The 21,556-nt window shown below is 42.0% G+C and overlaps 1 protein-coding gene and 1 non-coding gene across 4 annotated transcripts in view; one reads left to right on the top strand and one right to left on the bottom strand.

Moving 5' to 3' along the window:
• Positions 1 to 48: 48 nt before the first annotated feature.
• The window catches only part of FBH1 (F-box DNA helicase 1), a 53,437-nt gene continuing 31,929 nt past the window's right edge, over positions 49 to 21,556 (top strand). Inside the window, exons 1-6 of one of the 3 annotated variants that reach the window (XM_066384964.1) lie at positions 49 to 180; positions 9,526 to 9,681; positions 10,998 to 11,590; positions 15,865 to 15,995; positions 16,093 to 16,228; positions 17,858 to 18,048. In XM_066384964.1, coding sequence (XP_066241061.1) covers position 180; positions 9,526 to 9,681; positions 10,998 to 11,590; positions 15,865 to 15,995; positions 16,093 to 16,228; positions 17,858 to 18,048 — 1,208 coding nt within the window. In that variant the 5' untranslated portion in view covers positions 49 to 179. Of the gene's footprint in view, positions 181 to 560; positions 701 to 9,525; positions 9,682 to 10,997; positions 11,591 to 15,864; positions 15,996 to 16,092; positions 16,229 to 17,857; positions 18,049 to 21,556 lie in introns of those variants that run through there. The other 2 variants (XM_066384966.1, XM_066384965.1) reach the window with 2 other exon arrangements.
• LOC136407338 (small nucleolar RNA SNORA62/SNORA6 family) lies at positions 20,621 to 20,771 on the bottom strand. Its single transcript, XR_010751883.1, has one exon. It is a non-coding gene; the product is annotated as a small nucleolar RNA SNORA62/SNORA6 family (small nucleolar RNA).

Consider the following 21,556-nt stretch of genomic DNA (forward strand, 5'->3'; position numbering starts at 1 on the left):
GGGGAAGTCTGTCAGCCCCGGCGGCGGGCTGTCCCCGGGGCTACGGCGGGGCGGAGCTGTCAGAGACTGTCTGAGGCCTGCTCTAGCTATCGCTGCCCTGGGGACGCCAGGACCGGGAGGCCGGGCCGCCGGGGCTCGGAGGCCACGGCGGTGACTGGAGCCCCGGTCCGGACCGCCATAGTGCGTGAGGCCGCAGACGTGGGTGGGAGCGCGGGCGGGGCCCTGCGCTCTGAACACTTAACCTTTTGGGGTCCTGGGCGAGGGTCTTGATCTCTCCGGGCGGGGGTCGGGTCTGGAGGGGGGCTGGGGACCCCGGGCCTGGGCTGTGGGCGGCGGGTGAGCTGCAGGTGCCCGGTGGGGCTTGCACGCTGGAGGCGGTGGGGCGCCCCTACCTTGCGTCCTTGCGCCAGGGAAGTGGGGAGCTCCTCGTTTCTCGGTGGTTGTAGGAGTGCACGGGGAACGTGGCCTTGGCTGCCGGCATTCCTTTTCTACCTGGTATTTTGACCTTGGGCGAGTCATTTTATTGCCTCCTTCGTTTGTAGTTCTCCCGCCCCCCACCCCCTTACCTGCCTGTTAAGAAAAATTGAGTTGTTATGGGAAGGCCTTGAGCTTGTGGATGATACGTTGAGATCTGAGCAGGCCATATGGAGTGATGAAAGGTATTTGAGTAGGTGTCGAGTTCTTTCCCGGATTTTATTAGGTACTACATTTAAACCTCTTGATGTTTTTGGTTCCTTTAGAGATAAGATGGGAGTTGCTGCTATGTGCTAGACCTAGAAACGGTCATGCTTTACATATTATATTGCACTCTGTGGTTTTACCTTAATTTTTTGTGTTTATTGATTTCAGAGAGACAGAAACATCAATTTGTTATTGAACTTATTATGCATTGATTGTTTCTTGTATGTGTCCTGACCAGGGATCAACCCCACAACCTTGTGTTGTGGGGATGATGCTCAACCAACAGAACTACCTTGTTAGGGTAGTGAAGCACTTTAATTATGTAATTGGTAAGCAACCCAGTAAGGCATCATTACAGATGGGGAAACAGGCCTAAAGAAGTTAGTGATTTTGCCACGGACGTATAGTTAGCGAAGTCCCATGAGAAACAGGATGGTACACCAAGGGAGTGTCTGTTAGTGCCTGGCCCTGTGCTAAAAGAAATTAGGGAGATAAAATGGAAAAAAAGACTTCTGGTATGGGCATATGAGAACAAGCCCATTTTACCAGTGAGCAGATTGAATTTGGTTGACTTGCGGAGAGTCACTGGAGACAGAACTAAGTCCAACATCAACTTTGCCAAAGTTTTTGTTCCATTGTGTCTTGCCACTACAAAAAAAAAAAAAAAAAAAAAAAAAAAAAAGGAAGGCATGAAAGTGGTTTGAAATACATGAAATTTTAGAACATGCCAAGCATTATTGTACTGCTGTTAGAGTCAATAGAAATGGAAGTTTAGGCATTTTGTAGCTTCGCACTTTTTGTGGATAATGCTTCCCACCATCCTAATTACAGATCACCCCACCCTCTCTTGCCTTATGCCGCCAGGTTCCCTGTTTTTAATAACAAAATTGGAGCACACTGAATACACAGTAGGACCAACTGTATATTTTAAATCAGATGATTTGCAACTCTCTCTTGTCTTTTTTAGAAACATTTTGATCTGTATTCCCCTTTATATAACTAGATGATAATATATGTGAATCTGTCCACAGGCCCTGTGGTTTTCTGGAGCAAAGCTTGGTGTATAGAAAGCTAACCAATGGAGCCACTCTGGGATCTTGCTGGTTTTCCAGTTGGGCTGCTTTTTCTTTTGTGCAGGCTTTTGGATTTTGTGGTCTGGCCTTTACTGTTTTATTTCGCATCTACTCACCTTGGTGTTGTGCTCCTTGTCTGTCTTCTTTCCTTTCTCCTGCGTTCTCTTGGGTTATGTAGCATTCAGCAGTGTTCACTGGTATCATCATCAGTTGATGTGTTTTGTGATCTGTTAGCGTGTGAACACTAAACTATTGGTATTGGACTTGGAGCTCTAATTTCAGGTGTGTTGCCATCGCCTTTTCTCTGCTCATCGTATCTCTCTATCCTTCCTGGGCTGATTTGATTTGAAGACTGAATTTGGTTCTGTCTTTGCCCTACTGACTGTGGAATCATCTACTGCTGGAAGCATCTCACCAAAACACCTCAACCCTTAAGTCTCAAATGCCTTTTGAGGATCAGTCTCATATATCAAAGTATTTCCTGGAGCTTTACTGGCATTCCACATATAGCTTTAAAACAAAACGAACAGCCTGACCTGGTGGTGGCGCAGTGGATAGAGCGTCAGACTGGGATGCAGAAGGACCCAGGTTCGAGATTCCGAGGTCGCCAGCTTGAGTGCGGGTTCATCTGGTTTGAGCGAGGCTCACCAGCTTGGACCCAAGGTCGCTGGCCCCAGCAAGGGGTTGCTCGGTCTGCTGAAGGCCCGCTGTCAAGGCACATGTGAGAAAGCAATCAATGAACAACTAAGGTGTTGCAACGTGCAATGAAAAACTAATGATTGATGCTTCTCATCTCTCTCCATTTCTGTCTGTCTGTCCCTGTCTATCCCTCTCTCTGACTCACTCTCTGTCTCTGTAAAAAATAAATAAATAAAATTAAAACAAAACGAACAAATATTTTCAAAACTGAAAACTTTCATCATCCCCTCATTCTAGGAAAAAGTGATTAGAAGAAAAAGACTATTTCTCTTTTACACCTTTAGGTTCTTAATGACATTATTATTAAGTTATAGCTGGAATTGTCAGTTATTTTGGTTCTTTTTCATCTTTCTCTTTCAGTCTTGTTAGAAAAGACTTATTGATCTTTATTTTCCCCTATTCCCTATTTCTGCTGCCACTCTCAGGCCTTTACCAATTGTTGCTTGGTTAGTAAAGTCACATTCTGCTTTGTTTTCCTGATATCTTTGTGTTTACCCCATCTCCAGAGTTACTGTCCTAATGTGTAAATTTGATTGTGCATTGCCCCTGCTTTAAAGCTAGATGATTGTTTCAATTGCCTACCTGATAATGTCCAATTTCCTCAGCATTATACAGGGGTTGGCAAAAGTAGGCTACAGTTGTGAGAAGCTGAGACACAGAGTTTATGCTTGTATTATTTATTTATTAATTATTGCATTATTTTACAATCAAACAACTGTAAACCTACTTTTGCCAATCCCTGTATTTAAGGACCCTTATAATCTATGCCTCCAAATTTTTTTCCAGCTTTGTCCCCACTCGTGAACTTCTTGTTCTAATGAAACCCGATTTCCTGCCACACCAACGCTGTGCTATGTCCCTGTGTTTTTGCATATCTTGATTCTTTTACCATACTGAATCCTACTAATCTTTTAAAGCTGAGTTCTTCATAAAGCCCTTTTCAACTTTCCTAACTGTTCACTTGTCTTTACTATGATAGCACTTCATGTATGTATGCATTTGTGTGGAACTTATATTGCCTTATATATACTGATTTGTGTTTGTTTCTGTAGCTGCCTATGGGCAGACTAAATCTTACTCATTTTTGTATTTTCAGTGTCTAAAATAACATTTAACACCAGAGATGCCACGAGAGGAAGCACTCATGGTATTTATAATGAATTTTCGACATAATGGATACTTAAAAGTGGTTGTGGAATGAATTGATGGTAGAAAAAGCCTTTTAAATAGATAAAAATATGTTCTGGCCTGTATAAGTGAGAATTTTCTTGTTTTTTCCTTTTTTCCTCATCATTCTTTCTTTTCCTTGTGAGAAACCTACATAGAGAGAAGTTCCCTCCATCCTCGTTTGCAATATTAAGTGAATGTTTTTCCAAGAGAGGAGCAGGTGTTTGCAGGGTGTGGTAGGCCTGAAGGATGATTGAGCCTGGAGCCTAGACCGTTTGGGGTTGTAGAGAGGAGGCTTTAGTACTAGGAAGGACCTGGGTTTGCATCAAGGGTGAGTACTTGGGAAAGAGCTAGCTCTGAAGTGTTTTCTTTCTGTGTTTGTTTCTTTTAGAACTTATGGGGACAAAATATTTTTGAAGTTTTTTCATTTTGAGTCTGTAGTGTTTAGTGATATTTTCCTTGTAGTTACATTATCCATATACATGCCTGTTATTAAATCTTTGGTTATGACATTGCATGATGATTAAAAAAAGTGACATAAAAATTAAGCCTAAGGTTTTTAGAAGCTGCTTTCATCTATCTGGACTTGGGAGAATGTTACATCAGAAAGAACGCTGGACTTGAGGAGTCAGAAGACTTATATTTCATCACCTGCAAGCTGTGTTGTGACTTCAAGCAAGTCTTCTCTGAGCCCCAGTTTAATCATGGCACAATCGTAGGATTGTGTGAAGATCCAATGAGAATATGTAAAAGAACTTCAAAAGCTAAGAAGCATTTAGAAGCTGTGAAATAGTACAGGGTTTCAAAGACAACCTAAACTACTTTAGAGGAAAGTGCTGTAATTGTGCAGCTGTGCATTTATTCTACAGTTAATTAGGGAGCAATATGCAGTGAGTCCTGGGACTGAATGAGTTTCTCATTCTTCCCTCCCACCAGACTGTAGAGCTTTCAGTCCAGGGCTGAAAGACATCAGTATATACTTACACAAACAATTGTTAATAATGCAATAATAATAGATACTCTAGTAATAATAATTACTTGTATATGATACATATAAAACACATAGTTGTACAAATAATTATGACAAGTATCTCAGAGACATAAGGGGTGGTTTTATGATGGCAGAGTGCTTCCTGGCTGGGATGAATACTTCCTATTATACTGGAGCTGAGGAGTAACACTGTGAACTGTGTTTAAACTGTGCTCTTGGGTCTCACGGCTGGCATTCTGACCTGTGAAGAACTTGAATCCTTGTAATACTGAGCTACATTGCACCGTGCCTCTGATGTCTCCACAGGAAACCCAAGAGGGAAAGTGTCTACTTGTTGCTCTTTACAGAGTCCCTCAGAGAAAAGTGAGAGGCTTGTGGGGAACTAACAAGATGAGGCTAGGGATGCAGTAAGTTAGCTAGATGAGCCAGATTACCCTCTGTGGTTCTGGTTATGGATGGTCTCTCCAGTCAAGGACCTTGTATTAGAGTTTCCTTGATTATTTTAAAAATAATAATCTTTTCTTCTGGGAATTCTAGGTACTTCTTATCTTCATCTTGTCTGTTTAGGTCTGTAACCTGTAAGTTTTAGAGGACTTTTTGGTAATTATGATTAGTAAAGTAGGTGAAGGAAGGGAATTATTTGGTATTAATTTCAAATGATCCTAGAATGATTAGGGTGAGCTTGGCTACAGTAACAGAATCAAACATGTAATGACCTCACAGTCAGAGTTCATTTCTCAATTTCATAACAATCTAAGGTGTATCCAGGTTGCTGGAGAGGGAGAGAATTATGGGGAAGGACTAGCACCTCTAAAGCTATAGTGGAAAGACCCAGGCTGCTGGAGACTCTCCCTGTTTGGACATATGTCTTCGAAGTATGCCTTGGGGAATTCACTTCCTCTGTTCACTAGAAGGGGAGCAGAGAGTGGAGGAACTAGCGTGATAGGTGTCTCTGGGCCTGCCTTGGAAGAGGCACGGCCCTTTTACTCACATTCCCTGTTCTAGAGCTCATCAAGGCAGACAGGACAGGGAAGTATAGACTAGCTGTGTGCTGAGAAAGAAGAGGAACTACAGTCTTTGCCACAAAAACGAAAGCACTCCATTTTACTTTCTGAGTTGTTTGTAAATCTTTTGTAGCCTTGGCTAGATAGCTCAGTTGGTTGGAGCATTGTTCTGAAGGGCACAGGTTGCCAGTTCAGTCCCTGGTCAGGGCACATACAGTAATAGATTGATGTTCCTGTCTCTCTCTCTCTCTCTCTCTCCCTTCCTCTCTCTAAAATCAATAAAATAATCATTAAAAAAATTTTTTTTGAAATAAAGAAAATTGAAAAATGAAGCGAGGCAGATTAAAACAATTGAGGAATCAGCCACATAGTTCTCATTCAACAAGTGCTTAAGTATCTGTTATTTGCCAAGTATTGTGCTAAGCGCTGTGAGGAATAAGGTGATGAGACGTGCTCTGTCTTTTAAAGGCAGTACTCCAGTAGAGGTTTAGTAATAACTGTAGTTCAAGGGAGACTAATTAGAATCTAACCTCATCAGTGGGCTGACTGTTGGAGGATGGGGTCGGGGACCGCGGTGGGGCTAGGATGGGACAGATCATCATCACGGTGAGGAAGAGATCAATGATGGGTAAAGGGCCAAACTCCAGGTAATCACCACTTTGAAATCATATGCAAAGACCCAGAACCAGCTGCCTGGGCTGGGGGCTCTAGAAGGGGCCCATGGGAGTGGGGGATAAGAGAGATGTCACCCTGTAAGAAAGCCATCGCAGAAACAGTGTGGGAATGGGCAAATTCTGTTTGACAAAATGATTTTCATGCAGTCTTTATTTTTTTTTTTGTCCTAACACCTGAGGGATATGACACATTTCTATTAGTCACTGTGGTAGAGTCTCCAAGAGGGGTTCAAATACTAATGTTTGGAGGAGACTCAGTTGAGCCTCTTTGAGGCCTTATAGAGTTTGGAAGGTCTATGCATGATTCTGATCTCTCTCCATGCCTTTCTTATGAGTACGTTTATCACGGAGCACTGCTTGACTTTGCTCCTTGAAGAATCTTGAGGAGCTTCTAACAATAAGTGCTCTTTAAGAGAGGTGCAAAGTGCACTTGCTGTGTAGAGAGGGAGGAATATCACAGGGGCTTTAGGGGACTTGGGAGGAAGGGACAGTATTTGAGCATCTTTATTTTGATAAGGTTATAATTTGCACTGCTTATTTAAAAGCATATTAATAAGAATAGAATGAGCCTGACCTGTGGTGGCGCAGTGGATGGAGCGTCGACCTGGAAATGCTGAGGTCGCCGGTTCGAAACCCTGGGCTTGCCTGGTCAAGGCACATATGGGAGTTGATGCTTTCAACTCCTCCCCACCTTCTCTCTCTGTGTCTCTCTCCTCTCTCTCTCTCCCTTTCTCTCTTAAAAAAGAGAAAGAAAAAAAAAAAAAAAAAAAAAGAATAGAATGATGGTTAGAATTTTACTAGAATTTTTTATAGTTTTTCAAGAATATAATGCTATTAAATCTTATGCACCTTTTAGAAGACACTCAGAATGGTATGATTGATATGTAATTCTTCTGACATTTCGGCTGATAGGTTTTGTCAGCTTCAAGGTGGGTGTCACAAAGTACTTTCATCTATATTGTCTCATTTGAACCTCATAATTATTCTGTGAATTCAGTGCGGCAGGTTATTTTAATGCCCATTTTTAATGGTAAGGGAATCAAAGCTTTTAGTGATTAATACACCTACCAAGTGGAGGAGGTCTTCTGACTCCAAATCTGAATATACCATGCAGCCTTTTAGTGAAATGATTTGTTCAGTGCAGGGCTCCTGGCTTCCAGTTCAGTGAATCACAGCACCTCTTCTCTCAGAGACCTGAGAGGCAGATAAAATGCAGCCTATTTTTTCTGACCTCTAAAATCAGAAAAGTACTTTTTGACATATAACTACAATAAACGTTAGCTCTGCATCCCATGTAACCAGTCATGGCTCCGGTGATGCCATTCCAATATAGCTGGCCATTATTGGTGCCCAGAAGCCAGATTGCCCAGTCTAAGTGCCCTTCTCCCAAGCTGTTACCTTTGTTCTTCTACGTCCCAACCTTACCACTCTGTCTTTGCTGTCTTCTCATCCTCTTTCATTCTTTCAGTATTTATTGTATATGTACTCTGTGTCTGGTGCCAGAAAAGACAGAATGCTTCCTTCTGGGAGAATGCTTTGACTCTGACATGTGATTAAGACATGACTACCTAGTTGATGGTTATTTTCAGTGCTGTGTTTTTACTATGGCATCATTATTATAGTTGGCTGGAAAAGGCTGGGATAAAGCCATTCTTATATTCTTCTTATTATTATTTTTTAACAAGAGAGAGACAGGAAGGGAGAGAGGAGAAGCATCAACTTGTAGTTGTGTCACTTTAGTTGTTCATTGATTGCTTCTCATAAGTACCTTGACTGGAGGGCTCAAGCCAAGCCAGTGACCCCTTGCTTAAGCCAGTGACCATTGTGCTCAAGACAGTGACCATGGGATCATGTTGATAATCCCATGTTCAAGCTGGTGGCCCTGCACTCAAGCTGGCAAGCCTGCGCTGAAGCTGGTGACCTTGGGTCTTGAACCTGGGAACTCAGCATCCCAGGTTGACACTTTATCCACTGTGCACCACTGGTCAGGCCTTATGTACTTTTTTTTTTTTTTTTTTTTGTATTTTTCTGAAGCTGGAAACGGGGAGAGACAGTCAGACAGACTCCCGCATGCGCCCGACCGGGATCCACCCGGCACGCCCACCAGGGGCGATGCTCTGCCCACCAGGGGGCGATGCTCTGCCCACCAGGGGGCGATGCTCTGCCCCTCCGGGGTGGGGGGGTCACTCTGCAGCCACCAGAGCCACTCTAGCGCCTGGGGCAGAGGCCAAGGAGCCATCCCCAGTGCCCGGGCCATCCTTGCTCCAATGGAGCCTCGGCTGCGGGAGGGGAAGAGAGAGACAGAGAGGAAGGAGGGGGAGGGGTGGAGAAGCAAATGGGCGCTTCTCCCATGTGCCCTGGCCGGGAATCGAACCCGGGTCCCCCGCATGCCAGGCCAACGCTCTACCTCTGAGCTAACCGGCCAGGGCCCCTTATGTACTTTTTAAGTTCCAAAGTGCATTGCACATGTATGAGTACCTCTTTTATACAAATCTGTGACAGCCTTTGTCTTGTATCTTATCAAAAGCTGAATTTAGGAGTATATTGTAGATACAGGTGGGCAACTAAAGGCTTGAGACAGAATTCTAGATACAATTGCTATAATGTTGCTGAGAGAGAATATGAGATTTCCTCCTTTGAGGTTCTTAAAAGTGGATTTGATCCTCTTCCATTTGGGAGCCTTGCTCCTATGCTATGCCCAATGCTGAGATCATCTGGGGGCTAAGAGGCGGACCGTGTGGTCTACTCTAGGAACTTACAGTGACTATTTTATTAGTCACTACATTCTGCTTTTGCAACTTAGAGAAACTAGTATATACTGTACAGGGGATGATGAATGAGTTTATTTTGAAAAGCTATAACCAACTCTTAAATATTTACGGTCATTATGGGAACACAAATGCTTGCCTGTAGTCAAGGAAAAGATGCCAGATCTCAATTTACCCATTAGTGATGACTTCTTTTTGAAAGAGTATTTTATGATCAGGGCTTCTAGAAAGTATAAAGATGTCCTTTTTAGGATCTCCTTTTAGAATTCTTTCTTAAATTTTGAGGAAGAAATGCTAAGAAACTATGAAATGACTAACAGTTGAGGGGAACATAGGGAAGAGAAAGGCTGGCTGGGGTGGTCCACAGTCACTGTATTCCTGAAAATTAAAGATAATTTGCTGGCTAGCTTATAGAATTGGTGGTAACTAACAAGTGTCCCATTTCTTCTGCCTGTTGGTACAAAACAGTGAGTCGATTTAAGCGGAAGCATCTTACAGCCATCGACTGTCAACATTTGGCTCGGAGCCACTTGGCCGTGACCCAGTCCTTTGGTCAAAGATGGACAAACAGAGACCCAAACCATGGTCTCTATCCTAGACCCAGAACAAAGAGAGGAACTAGGGGTATGTCTTCTAAAAAATATTTTGTATTTCAGAATCTGTAGTGTGTGTGGCCTTTGAACATCTCCCTGTATTTGTTAGTATTGCTGCTGTGATTTTGTAGTCCTGTTGCAACAGTGTGACATATTTTTAATTTTTTTGTGAGTTTTCCCCGAAAATCCCTTTCTATTATAGTGGTTGGTAAAGGCCCAGGAAAACATGATTGAATGTATTTCCTTTAGTTTGCTTAATAATAATGTGGTAGAAAACACCAATATCATCACTATTTCAGTCTAGAATCACTCACTGTAGTTTCTTCACTCTACCTTATTCCTACTGCTGAGTATGTAGTAGGCTTTTAATAGATAATGCTATGGTTGAATTCACAATTAGAATATATCAAGATTTAACCCAGGCCTGTTGACTTCAAAACTGTGGGTGTTTATCAAACTGACCCAGAAACAGTTAGAGTTTTTTTCCCCTAACATAGAAGACAATATTAAATTCCATAAAAATCTATTAAAGGCTAAACCTGCTTTTGTTTTACTCTCTTTCTGAAGTGGGAATTCTGGCTATTGTCATTTCAGAGAGGAACCATGTATTTTGTTGTGTATTGATAAGGTGCTTAAATACTTCATTGGCATTTTACAATAATTTATAGGAGTTTAAAATGCAGTGGTGATGTGTGAAATCACCATTTGATTCCCCTTAGTGCCTGAAAAGTCTGCGAGGTCAGGGACTGTATATACTCTTTTTCACTTTATTTTTGTCTTAGACCCATAGGTGCTTATGAATAAATATATAGACTAGGTGAGGTACCACTCTTAATAATATGAAGATAATTCTGATTCCTTCCATTTTATTTTAAAATAAATTAATGTGTTAGCTTCATAGGAGGGAGTGAAAAATAAAAAAGTCTTAACTGTCACATGAGAGAGTAGGTTTTACTGAACTCTGATAACCTAAAGCATTATTTTTCTACTTGAGTAAACTTAGTTTTTTTTTGTAAGAGCAAGCCAGGAGGTGTGAGTTTTTATAGGTGGATGTGTGAATGAATGTGAACCGTGTTTACTTTTTGTCTGTCCATTCATGTATTCAATTTGTATATATTACAAGGCATGATGTGGCCCTAACACCATCTGAAGACTGGTCTCTGTCTCATTCCAAATATGATAGAGCCAAATATAGATATATTTTTTGGATAATGCTCTTTATATAATCAATTAGCCAATAACTATATCCTTGTCTCTTAATTTAAAATTAGTTTGTATAATTTGGGTCAACAATGGGTCGGCAGTCATTATTCATTTCTTGTTATTCTGTCTGGGTTCTCTTGACAGGTCAGGGATGTCAAAGATACATCACTGAATTCTTCCTACCTGGCCAGCAACAGTGCACCAATGACATGGCTAAAAGCAATTCTGTGGGCCAGGACTGCTCTAAGGACTCAGAGGATGAAATGATCTTGGCTGCAGAAAGTAACTGTGCCCTGCCTCAAGAAGGTGATGGAGAAGCAAGACTGGTCTCATCAGGCTCTGCTCTGCCTGCAAGGAAGCGCTCTCGGTCCTTGGAGGATGAGAGGAATCAAGCGACAGGGACCAGTCAGTGGGGTGGGGTTTCTAAGAAAACTTCACGGCATCATTTGTCCCTGTCTTGTGCAAAGGCCCCCAGGCAAGAAGCAGGCTCTTTGTCCTGGCTCTCTGCAGAGTCTGAAGAATCTAACCAAGAAGTGGAGGACATGGGTCCTGATCCTATTCCTGACTCTTACTATGGGCTTCTTGGCACCTTGCCCTGCCAGGAACCCCAGAGCCACATCTGTAGCCTGCCCAGCGAAGTCCTAAGGCACATTTTTGCTTTCCTCCCCGTGGAAGATCTCTACTGGAACCTATGCTTGGTGTGCCACCTTTGGAGGGAGATAATTAGTGATCCGCTGGTATGTAAAACACTTGGAGTCTGTGATACTGTCTCTAAAAAGACATAGATTAACTTCCCTTAATGCATACTTCTGATTATAGTGTTTAGTTTCCATTTGCCTCTAGAATAATACCCAAATTCCCCGGAGGCATGTAAGTCTTCTCATCTTATTACCCAGCCTCATTGCTCACTTCTTAACACATCCCTGTGTTCTATCCACACAGTTGGTTTGTTGCATCCCAACCAAAGACTGCATATTTCCTTCCACATGTTGGTCTAACACCCCCACATACATTCCCACATAAAATGTCCCTGACATTTGTTGACAGCTCTTCAAGGCCTCCCTCTATTGCTTGCCGTTTCACTCTCTCTTCCTTGTGCTACTGCAGCAATTTTATCTGTGTTACAAGCTTATCACATTCTGTATTATACCTTAGAGAACCTTCCTCCCCCTGCCCTTTAAATTATTAGCTTCTAGATAGGACCTGGATTGTCCTATAAATGTTTTCTTCATTCTTCATTGTGCCTCATGATATTCTACATATAGTAGGCGAATTATAAATGAGTATTATGTCAAATGATCACTGTCGAGTACCTTTTGAGTTTGGTACACTAGGCAGCCCATGCTCTTAGGAAATAATTTAGTGTTCCAGTTAGTCATATCACATTTCAGCACCCTGCCCTTCCCTTTGTGGTTAAATGACACTTCTTCCCACCCCATATTCAGATTCTCAGGTAAACCTGAGGGCTGGGAAATGTTTTGCTTAGCTTGTTATATATCCCTTAGACTAGCCATTGGGAACAAATCAGAGATACAGAAATTAACTCTCCCTTCAATGATATTAAAGTTTAAAAATTTAGGAATGGAGTACAAGATAGATATATCAAAACCTAGTATATTTTTCTTCTAAGCACAAAAGATTTTGGAGGAAATTTCACATCACTCTTGCTCCATTCTTTGCTTGAGGTCTTGTCTCCTACTTTCTATGGAATAACTTTCTGCATTTAGGTATGAATTGTTTTGTGCCACAGTATCTCTGATGTGGACTGAATAGTCACAGATAGGGATAAGTGAGGGTTTGCTCCACTCTGCTTGAGAAGATTTGGGGGCAGATATTCCAGCTTATATTTACCTCTTGAAATGTTAGAATAATGCTATTTTTATCATCGCCAGTAACCTATTATAGCTCTCATTTTCTTTTCTTTTCTTACAGTGTCTTTTTATGACTTCAGTATAAAGTTATGCTAGCCTCTTAAAATAAGTTTGGAAGTATGCCCTCCTCAGTTTTTTCAGAGTCTGAGGAGGATTGATATATATATATATATATATATATTTTTTTTTTCTTTGTGTGTGTGTGTGTGTGTGTGTGTGTGTGAGAGAGAGAGAGAGAGAGAGAGAGAGAGAGAGAGGGAGGAGAGGGAGAGAGATGAGAAGCATCAACTCATAGTTGTGACACTTTAGTTGTTCATTGATTGCTTTTCATGTGTCTTGACCAGTGGGCTCCAGCTGAGCCAGGGACTCCTTGCTCAGGCCAGCAACCTCTTGCCCCAGCTAGTAACCTTGGGTTCAAGCAGTGACCACAGGATCAAGCCGGTGAACCTGTGTTCAACCCGGATGAGCCCACACTCAAGCTGGTGACCTTGGGGTTTCGAACCTGAGACCTCAGTGTTCCAGGTCGAGGCTCTGTCCACTGTGCCACCATCAGTCAAAGTGAGGATTGATATTCTTTAAATGTTCAGTGGAATTCTCTAAGGAAGCCATCTGGTCCAGGATTTTTATTTGTTGGTATGTTTTTGATTACTGTTTCAATCTCCTTATCATTGGTTTCTACAGATTTTCTAATTTCATAATGATTTAGTCTTAGTAGTTTCTATGTTTCTAGGAATTTATCCCTTTCTTCCGGGTTATTTAATTTATTGATGTGTAGCTGTTCACAGGATTCTCTTATAATCCTTTCTATTTCTGTAACATCAATTGCAGTGTCCCCTCTTTCATTTCTGATTTCAGTTATTGAAATCCCCTCTTTGTTTTCTTAATCTACCAAAGGATTGTCAATTTTGTTAAACTTTTTAAGAGACCAACTCTTAGTTTAACTGATCTTTAAAATTTCTTCTATTCTCTATTTTATTTATCTCTTTATTATTGTCTTCCATCTGCTAGCTTTGGGTTTAGTTTGCTCCTCTTTTTCTAGTTTCTTTGGATGTAAAGTTAGATTATTGATATGTAATCTTTTTATTTTTGATTGTTAATGTTAATATATTTTTATTTTATTTTTAATTAAAATTTATTGGAGTGACATTGATTGATAAAATTTCATAGGTTTCAAGGGTACAATTCTATGATACATCATCTGTGTACTGTATTGTGTGCCCAAAGTCAGATCTTCTTTTGTCACCATATGTTTGAACTTTTCTCTTTTAATTTATTTTATTTTTTAAAATTCTAGTTTATTTATTTGTTTTTAGAGAGAGAGAGAGGAGAGAGAAGAACTTGTGGTTGCTTCACTGTAGTTGTTCATTGGTTGTTTCCCATATGTGTCTTGGCCGGGATTTAAAGCCAAGCCAGTGAGTGACCCCTTGCTCAAGCCAGCGACCTTTGGGCTCAAGCCAGCACCTTGGAAATTATATTGATGACCCTGTGCTCAAGCTGGTGACCTTGGGGTTTTGAACTGTGGACCTCGCTGTTTGGGTCTATGCTCTGTCCACTGTACCACCACTGGTCAGGCTCTTTTATTTTTATTTTTACATTTTTTTATTGATTTGAGGGAGAAAGAGAGAAATAACTCGTTGTTTCACTTATTTGTTCCATTTACTTGTGCGCTCATTGATTGTTTCTCATACGTGCCCTGACTGGGGGTTGGGCTGGGTTGTTGTTTTATCTACATGGCGCTGTCTATGGCCTGAACTTTTCTCTTTTTTAATGTAAGTGTTTACATCTATAAACTTCTTTCTTAACACTGCTTTCACTTCAACCCATATGTTTTGGTATGCTTTTTGTTTTCATTTGCCTCAGTGTATTTTGTAATTCTTTTTTTTTTTTGTTAAGTGAGAGGAGGGAAGATAGAGAGACAGACTCTTGCATGCATCCTGATTGGGATCCACCCAGCAAACCCGGTCTGGAGCTGATGCTTGAATCATCAAAGCTATCTTCAGCAACTGAGGCCAAAACTCAAACTAATTGAACCACTGGACTAATTGAGCCACTGGCTGAGAGGGGAAGAGAAGGAGAACGGGGAAGAGGAGGGGAAGAGAAGCGGATGGTTACTTCTCACGTGGGCCCTGACTAGAGATCAAGCCCAGGACTTCCACACACAGTCCTGATGCTCTATCCACTGAGCGAACTAGCCAGGGCCTGTATTTTGTAATTTTTTTTTAGCCCATTGATTGTTTTAAGAGTGTGTTGTTTTGCTTTCACATATTGTGGGTTTTCTAGTTTTCTTTCTGCTACTGATTTCTAGTTTCATTCCACAGGGATTGAAAAAGGTACTTTCTATAATTTTAGTCCTTTAAAATTGTTAAGACCTGTTTTGTAGTCTAGCATGTGATCTAGTTTGGAAAATGTTCTATGCCCTTGCAAAGACTGTATTCTGCTATTGTTGGATGGAGTGTTCTGTATAGGTTTGTTAGGCTCAATTAACTTATTGTTGTTGATGTTCTCTGTTTCCTGATTGATCTTCTAATCAGTTCTATTCATTCTTGAAAGTGGAGTATTGAAGTCTCTATAGCTATAGGTTACTGTCTATTTCTCCCTCAATTCTATTGGTGTTTGTTTCCTAGATTTAGGAATTCTGTTGTTGGTATTTATAATTGTTATATCTTCTTGGTGAATTGATCCTTTCATCATTATATTACCTCTTTCTTTGTCTCTTATAATAAATTATTTTTTTTCCTTTTTATTGAATTTCTTAGGGTAACACTGGTTAACAAAATTGTACAGGTTTCAGGTAATAATTTTTACTGAGTTTCATTTGTCTGATATTAGGTATAGTCACAGCTTTCATATTATGTAATCCTCATTGAAACTCTGAGCCATTGTGTCCTAATATTTCAATAGGGAAATTGAAGCACTAGCTTTTCCCAGATTCTATATCAAGTTAGTGTTTAAACTAAAATTAAGACATAGTTCTCCTAGTTTCCAACCAAAGTTTATGTAATGTTTGTACCCTATTTGCTCAGTTTTTGAATTTTGAGCTATATTGCTTTTTAGTTGGTAGGTTGTCCATATGTCTGTGACCTAATGTGCTCTCTCTAGCCTTTGCCTGTTGGTTATTTTGGATTTTTTCAACTATATAGTTCATTCCTTGGAAAAAGCTCTATCATCGATACCTGATGAATGAAGAGCAAGCTGTCAGCAAAGTAGATGGCATCCTGTTGAACTGTGGTATTGAGAAAGAGTCGGAACTGTGTGTGCTGAACCTCATCCGGTGAGTGGCTTTTTCCTCTGAGGAAGACAATGTCTGAGCTCCTTTCCCGTGTGTCATCACTTATCTTTCTCATGGACTCCTCTGTAACGTCTTACAGCTATACGGCCACCACTAAATGCTCCCCAAGTGTGGACGCCGGAAGGGCACTGTGGAGTCTGAGAGATCACCTCCTCCTTCCTGAGGCAGAGGCGTGTGTACGTCAGTACCTCCCTGACCTCTGTGTCGCTGCTGCGGTACGTGGGGAGCTTGTGGGGACTATTGGGGAAGGCGACACTGTTTTCTCATTGGAAGAAGAATTATTGGTGATTAAATTTGGCTGAAGGTTATTTTAGATTTATTTCAAAATCTTTCTTTAATCTTTGTTTTGAAGCCTAATCTTGTCATTGGTTTCATTAGAGAAGTAAAAGGCCACATTGTTGTAGATTCTTAAATTTGGAAGGATTTTTAAAAAGCATTTAGTACAATGATCTGTTCAGTTGAGGAATCCGCAACAGAGGATGGTCATCTGACCTCTGAATACTTTGGTTAATGAAGATTTCTTTACAGGGCAGCCCTTCTCTTCTCAACAACGTGAGTTATGTGAGGACCAGAGAAATTCAGGGTCTTGCTACAGATGCACAATGACTAATGGGAAGTTGGAAAATAGTCTTCAGTTTCCTGACTTATGGCTCCTCACACAGATCATGGACTTTCAAATTTTATTTTGGAAACTATATGCAACCTCAGCCTGTATTCTGCAACCAGTAGAGTATTGGAAACCCATCCATGTACCTTTTTCTTTCTGTCTTCAGTGGAGTGAGTTTTCTCTCACAGAGTGGTTTTAGTCAGAGGTGCCTGGGATGGACCTTTTTTTTTTTTTTTTTTTTTACAGAGACAGAGAAAGGGATAGACAGGGACAGACAGGCAAGAACGGAGAGAGATGACAAGCATCAATCATCAGTTTTTGTTGCGACACCTTAGTTGTTCATTGATTGCTTTCTCATATGTGCCTTGACTGTGGGCCTTCAGCAGACCGAGTAACCCCTTGCTCGAGCCAGTGACCTTGGGTCCAAGCTGGTGAGCTTTTGCTCAAGCCAGATGAGCCCGCGCTCAAGCTGGTGACCTCGGGGTCTCGAACCTGGGTCCTCCGCATCGAGTCTGATGCTGTATCCACTGCGCCACTGCCTGGTCAGGCGGATGGACCTTTCTTGAAATACATTTTTTAATAGGGAGACTGGTAATAATAATAAAGATATATGTCCATTTTTTACTATTTCCATGTTAGTGGACATTTTCTTAGACATTACTAAGCGCGGCATAATGTATTTGTAATATAAATTTTCAATAATTTATATTTATTTAACTTAATATTTAATAATTATTAAATAATAACATAAAGTAAATAGTAAGTTAATATCTTAATGCCAGAGACTTGTCAGCTTTGGTTCCCCCCTAAAGACTGCTGTCTTATTTGCATCTCCTGTCTTTTGTGCCTGCCAGATGGCACCCATTTAATAGTGATTCTGTTGTGACTCTGTTGAGTAGCTGTGGACCTGAGAGCTCACACTGACCTGGGGGGGAGGGGAGAGGAGGTGAGAGCATCACCTCTATGCACGTTCTATGTTAAGTGCTCTGTAAATATTGTTTAATTACAGTAAGAACTCAGATCCAGAAGTGATTAGAAGAAAGAAATCCAGGGCAAAAGAAAAGGTTCTCACTGTTTCCCAAATATCGTTTGGGAAGCTTGCACCCAATTCAGACTATCTGTAGATGGCTCCTGAGCCCCAGACTTGAGTTTCTTCACTGGCTGTCCCACGTGATTTTTATTCATTGTGACCTACATTTTGTGTCTTTTCTTCCTTCCCTGGGCCATCTCCCTCCAGGGTGTCAACGTGTGGGCTTTGGTCGCAGCCATTGTTCTCCTCTCCAGCAGTGTGAAGGACATCCAGCAGCTGCTCTTCTGCCTCCGGAGACCGAGCTCCACTGTGACGATGCCAGACATCACTGAGACCTTATACTGCATCGCTGTGCTTCTTTATGCCATGAGGGAGAAGGGAATTAACATCAGCAACCGGTAAAGGGGTAGGAGGGAAAGCAGAGACTCCGATAGAGTGGAAGGGCCTACACTTGCGACAAGTGCCAGTTTTGCCACTTTAACGCGGGCTAGCCATAAAATTCGCTTAGTTTCTTTATCTGTAGAGTGAACGTATTCTGAGATTTAAGTGTAGTGATGTAGATAACAGTGCTGTGCTCTATAAAGTGCTATACAATTATAAAATGAGTCACCGAGGCAGTTATGTGCAAGGATGTTGAAGCTCCAAGTGAGCTCTCCTCACTAACAGGAGCCTTCTTTAGTCATGGGGCTGCATTTTCCTGGGAAAACATTAGGCTTTGGTTCCTCCATTTCTCACTTATTTGGGATAGGATATAAAAATTGACCATCATGGTTTCACTCACCAGCAAATATGCACAGGTCGGTTTTAAGAGTGATATGTACATTCAGCAAATTTCTGAGCACCTACTGTGTCAGATATGTTTCCAGGTGTTAGTGCTCTGTGAAAGAGTTGGACAATATTCTTGCTCATGTGAACTGTATGGTTTAGTGAGAGGAGACAGATACTGCATAAGTAAATGTGTTAACATTTTAATGAGTTAGTGGTGTAAAGAAAAGAACAGAGTAAGGGCAAGGGAGATGTTAGGTTGGGTGAGAAAAAACTTCTCTAAGTAACATCTGAATTGAAACTTGAATGTCAGGAGGAGCCGGCCATTTTTTTTTTTTTTTTCATTTTTCTGAAGCTGGAAACAGGGAGAGACAGTCAGACAGACTCCCGCATGCGCCCGACCGGGATCCACCCGGCACACCCACCAGGGGCGACGCTCTGCCCATCCTGGGCGTCGCCATGTTGTGACCAGAGCCACTCTAGCGCCTGAGGCAGAGGCCACAGAGCCATCCCCAGCGCCTGGGCCATCTTTGCTCCAATGGAGCCTTGGCTGCGGGAGGGGAAGAGAGAGACAGAGAGGAAAGCGCGGCGGAGGGGTGGAGAAGCAAATGGGCGCTTCTCCTGTGTGCCCTGGCCGGGAATCGAACCCGGGTCCTCCGCACGCTAGGCCGACGCTCTACCGCTGAGCCAACCAGCCAGGGCCCCAGGAGCCGGCCATTTTTTTTCTCTTTTCTTTTTTCCTTTCCTTCTTTCCTTCTTTCCTTCCTTCCCCTTCCTCTTCCCCTTCCCCTTCCTTTCCTCCCTCCCTCCCTCCTTCTCTCCCTCCCTAATTTTTCTTTCTTAGAGGCAAGGAGAGAGAGAGAGGAACATCGAGCTGTTTCTATATGTACCCTGATCAGGGAGTCGAATAAGCAACCTCCATGCTTCAGGACAATGCTCCAACCAACCTATCTGGCTAGGACTTAACCTTGTTGATCTTTAGAGAGATAGTATCAGGAAGGGAGAGAAACGGGAAGAGGAATGAAAGCATTCATTTGTTGTTCCCCTCAGCCATACATTCATTGGTTGCTTCCTATGTGTGCCTTGATCGGGGATTGAACCCAACCCTGTTGTTTCAGGATGACACTTTTTTTTTTGACAGAGACAGAGAATCAGAGAGAGGGATAGATAGGGACAGATAGACAGGAAAAGAGAGAGATGAGAAGCATCAATTTTTTGTTGTGGCACCCTAACTGCTTTCTATATGTGCCTTGACTGGGGGGGGGGGGCTACAGCAGAGCAAGTGACCCCTTGCTCAAGCCAGTGACCTTTGAGCCAGTGACCATGTGGTTGTGTCCATGATCTCATGCTCAAGCCAGCGAGCCTGCGCTCAAGCTGGATGAGCCCATGCTCAAACCGGGGACCTTTGGGGTTTCGAACCTGGGTCCTCTTGTGTCCCAGTCTGATGTTCTATTCACTGCGCCACTGCCTGGTCAGGCCAGGATGACACTTTTAACTGACAAAGCTAACTGGCCAGGGCTGAGCTGGCCATTTTAAGATTCATGAGGAGAACATTTTAGCAGAAGGGATAGATACTTTAAAGGGCCAAAAAATGGGAATGTATTTTGTATATACAAAGAACAGAAGTCCAGCGACAAGAATGTAGTGAATCAGAGAGAGGCTGGTATATGATTGTGGAGGTCTATAGGGCCAGATGAAGGAAGATGTAGGCTGTGTAGAGGTTAGAATGAAATCCAAGTTATGAAGTGCAACTACTGGAGACAGGCAGTGTGACCATGCAGCAGATCCTGGAGGAGCAGACATTTCAGAAAGGATTTCCCCTTTTCTTTTCTGTAATTAGTGAGCATTAAGAGGAACATGACTGGTGGCACCAGGTGAGCTGTGGCTGTCAGATGTGATGAAGTTTAAGGATAGGACGTTTATTCTCCAGATATGTCACAGTGTTGGCTGTATTTCTGAGATATACTTCAATTCATTAAATATAGTTTATGTTGTATCCTACTCCATGGCATTGAGATGTGGATCAAGAAGCTTTATGACATAATTTGAATAGGACAGATGCATAAATGATGAATAATGACAGCACAAATATGAACCTACCATACCAGTTATCTGCATGTTTATATGGACATAGATGAGGAATAGGAGATATGATATGTTTATACATCTTTTCCTGGTTTACCTGGGAGATAGTCGTTTTTTCTCACTTGTAGCACAGATTCCTATCAAACTCCACGCATTGGGCTAGAGACCCTTGTGGTGTCAGCACAAACCTGTCCTCATGTAGCTCACTACCTACATTTGTGAGTTCATTGTCCAGCAGTGGCAACAACCCCAAGCTCAAACGATGTGCAGTCTTGGGAGATAATCTTAATGTGACCAGAGACTGAAATGTTGTATTATTAAAAGTACTTATCAAAAACATTGATTTGTGGAGATCACTTCTCACTCTGGGGATGAGGAGTATTGAACTAAATGGTGGGCGACTGGTGATAGCAGGGATGAGTTCAGGTTCATGTGAACACAGAGAGGTTTGGAGGACTTGTGATGGGATGTGTTTGACCATGTCCAGTGCCTCTGTTAACTGCATTGTGTCATATTTGCTCCCTTTTGGTGACTTGGAGGCTGTTTTGTTTTCTGTTTCTTGGTCTTCATGTCTTAACTGTGTAGCACCTTTCCTTTGGAGTCTTAAAAGAGAGAATGTTCTTCATGCTTCTAAATCAGTATCACCTCACAAGACACAGCAGAGCAGCATCAGAGACTCAGAAAGATAAGATGACATTATGTTGATATTGAACAAGAATCTCACCACTATGAGCATGTAATGCTGGTGGCCAAGGCCAGACAGGTCCACATTGGATCCGGGCAGAGGGCAGAGAAACTGTGGAGCTGGAAGGCGTTGGGCTATGCACATGTGCTTCTGCCACATGCTGATGCACTAATCAAGCAAAGTGCTTGCAGCTGGTACACCAGTGAGCAAGCCTAATGCAGTTATTTTCCCAACATTCCACTCCTTTAGGGTTGCTCGCTTCACAATCTACATGACAGAGACCCTTGTGATGGTCCTTGTGCGAGGAGTGAGGTACATTACATAAACAGACTACAACAACAGCACAAGTTATACAGTACTTACAATAATTA

This window comes from Saccopteryx leptura, chromosome 5 (genome assembly GCF_036850995.1).
Source record: "Saccopteryx leptura isolate mSacLep1 chromosome 5, mSacLep1_pri_phased_curated, whole genome shotgun sequence".
In the NCBI taxonomy this organism is placed as follows: domain Eukaryota; kingdom Metazoa; phylum Chordata; class Mammalia; order Chiroptera; family Emballonuridae; genus Saccopteryx; species Saccopteryx leptura.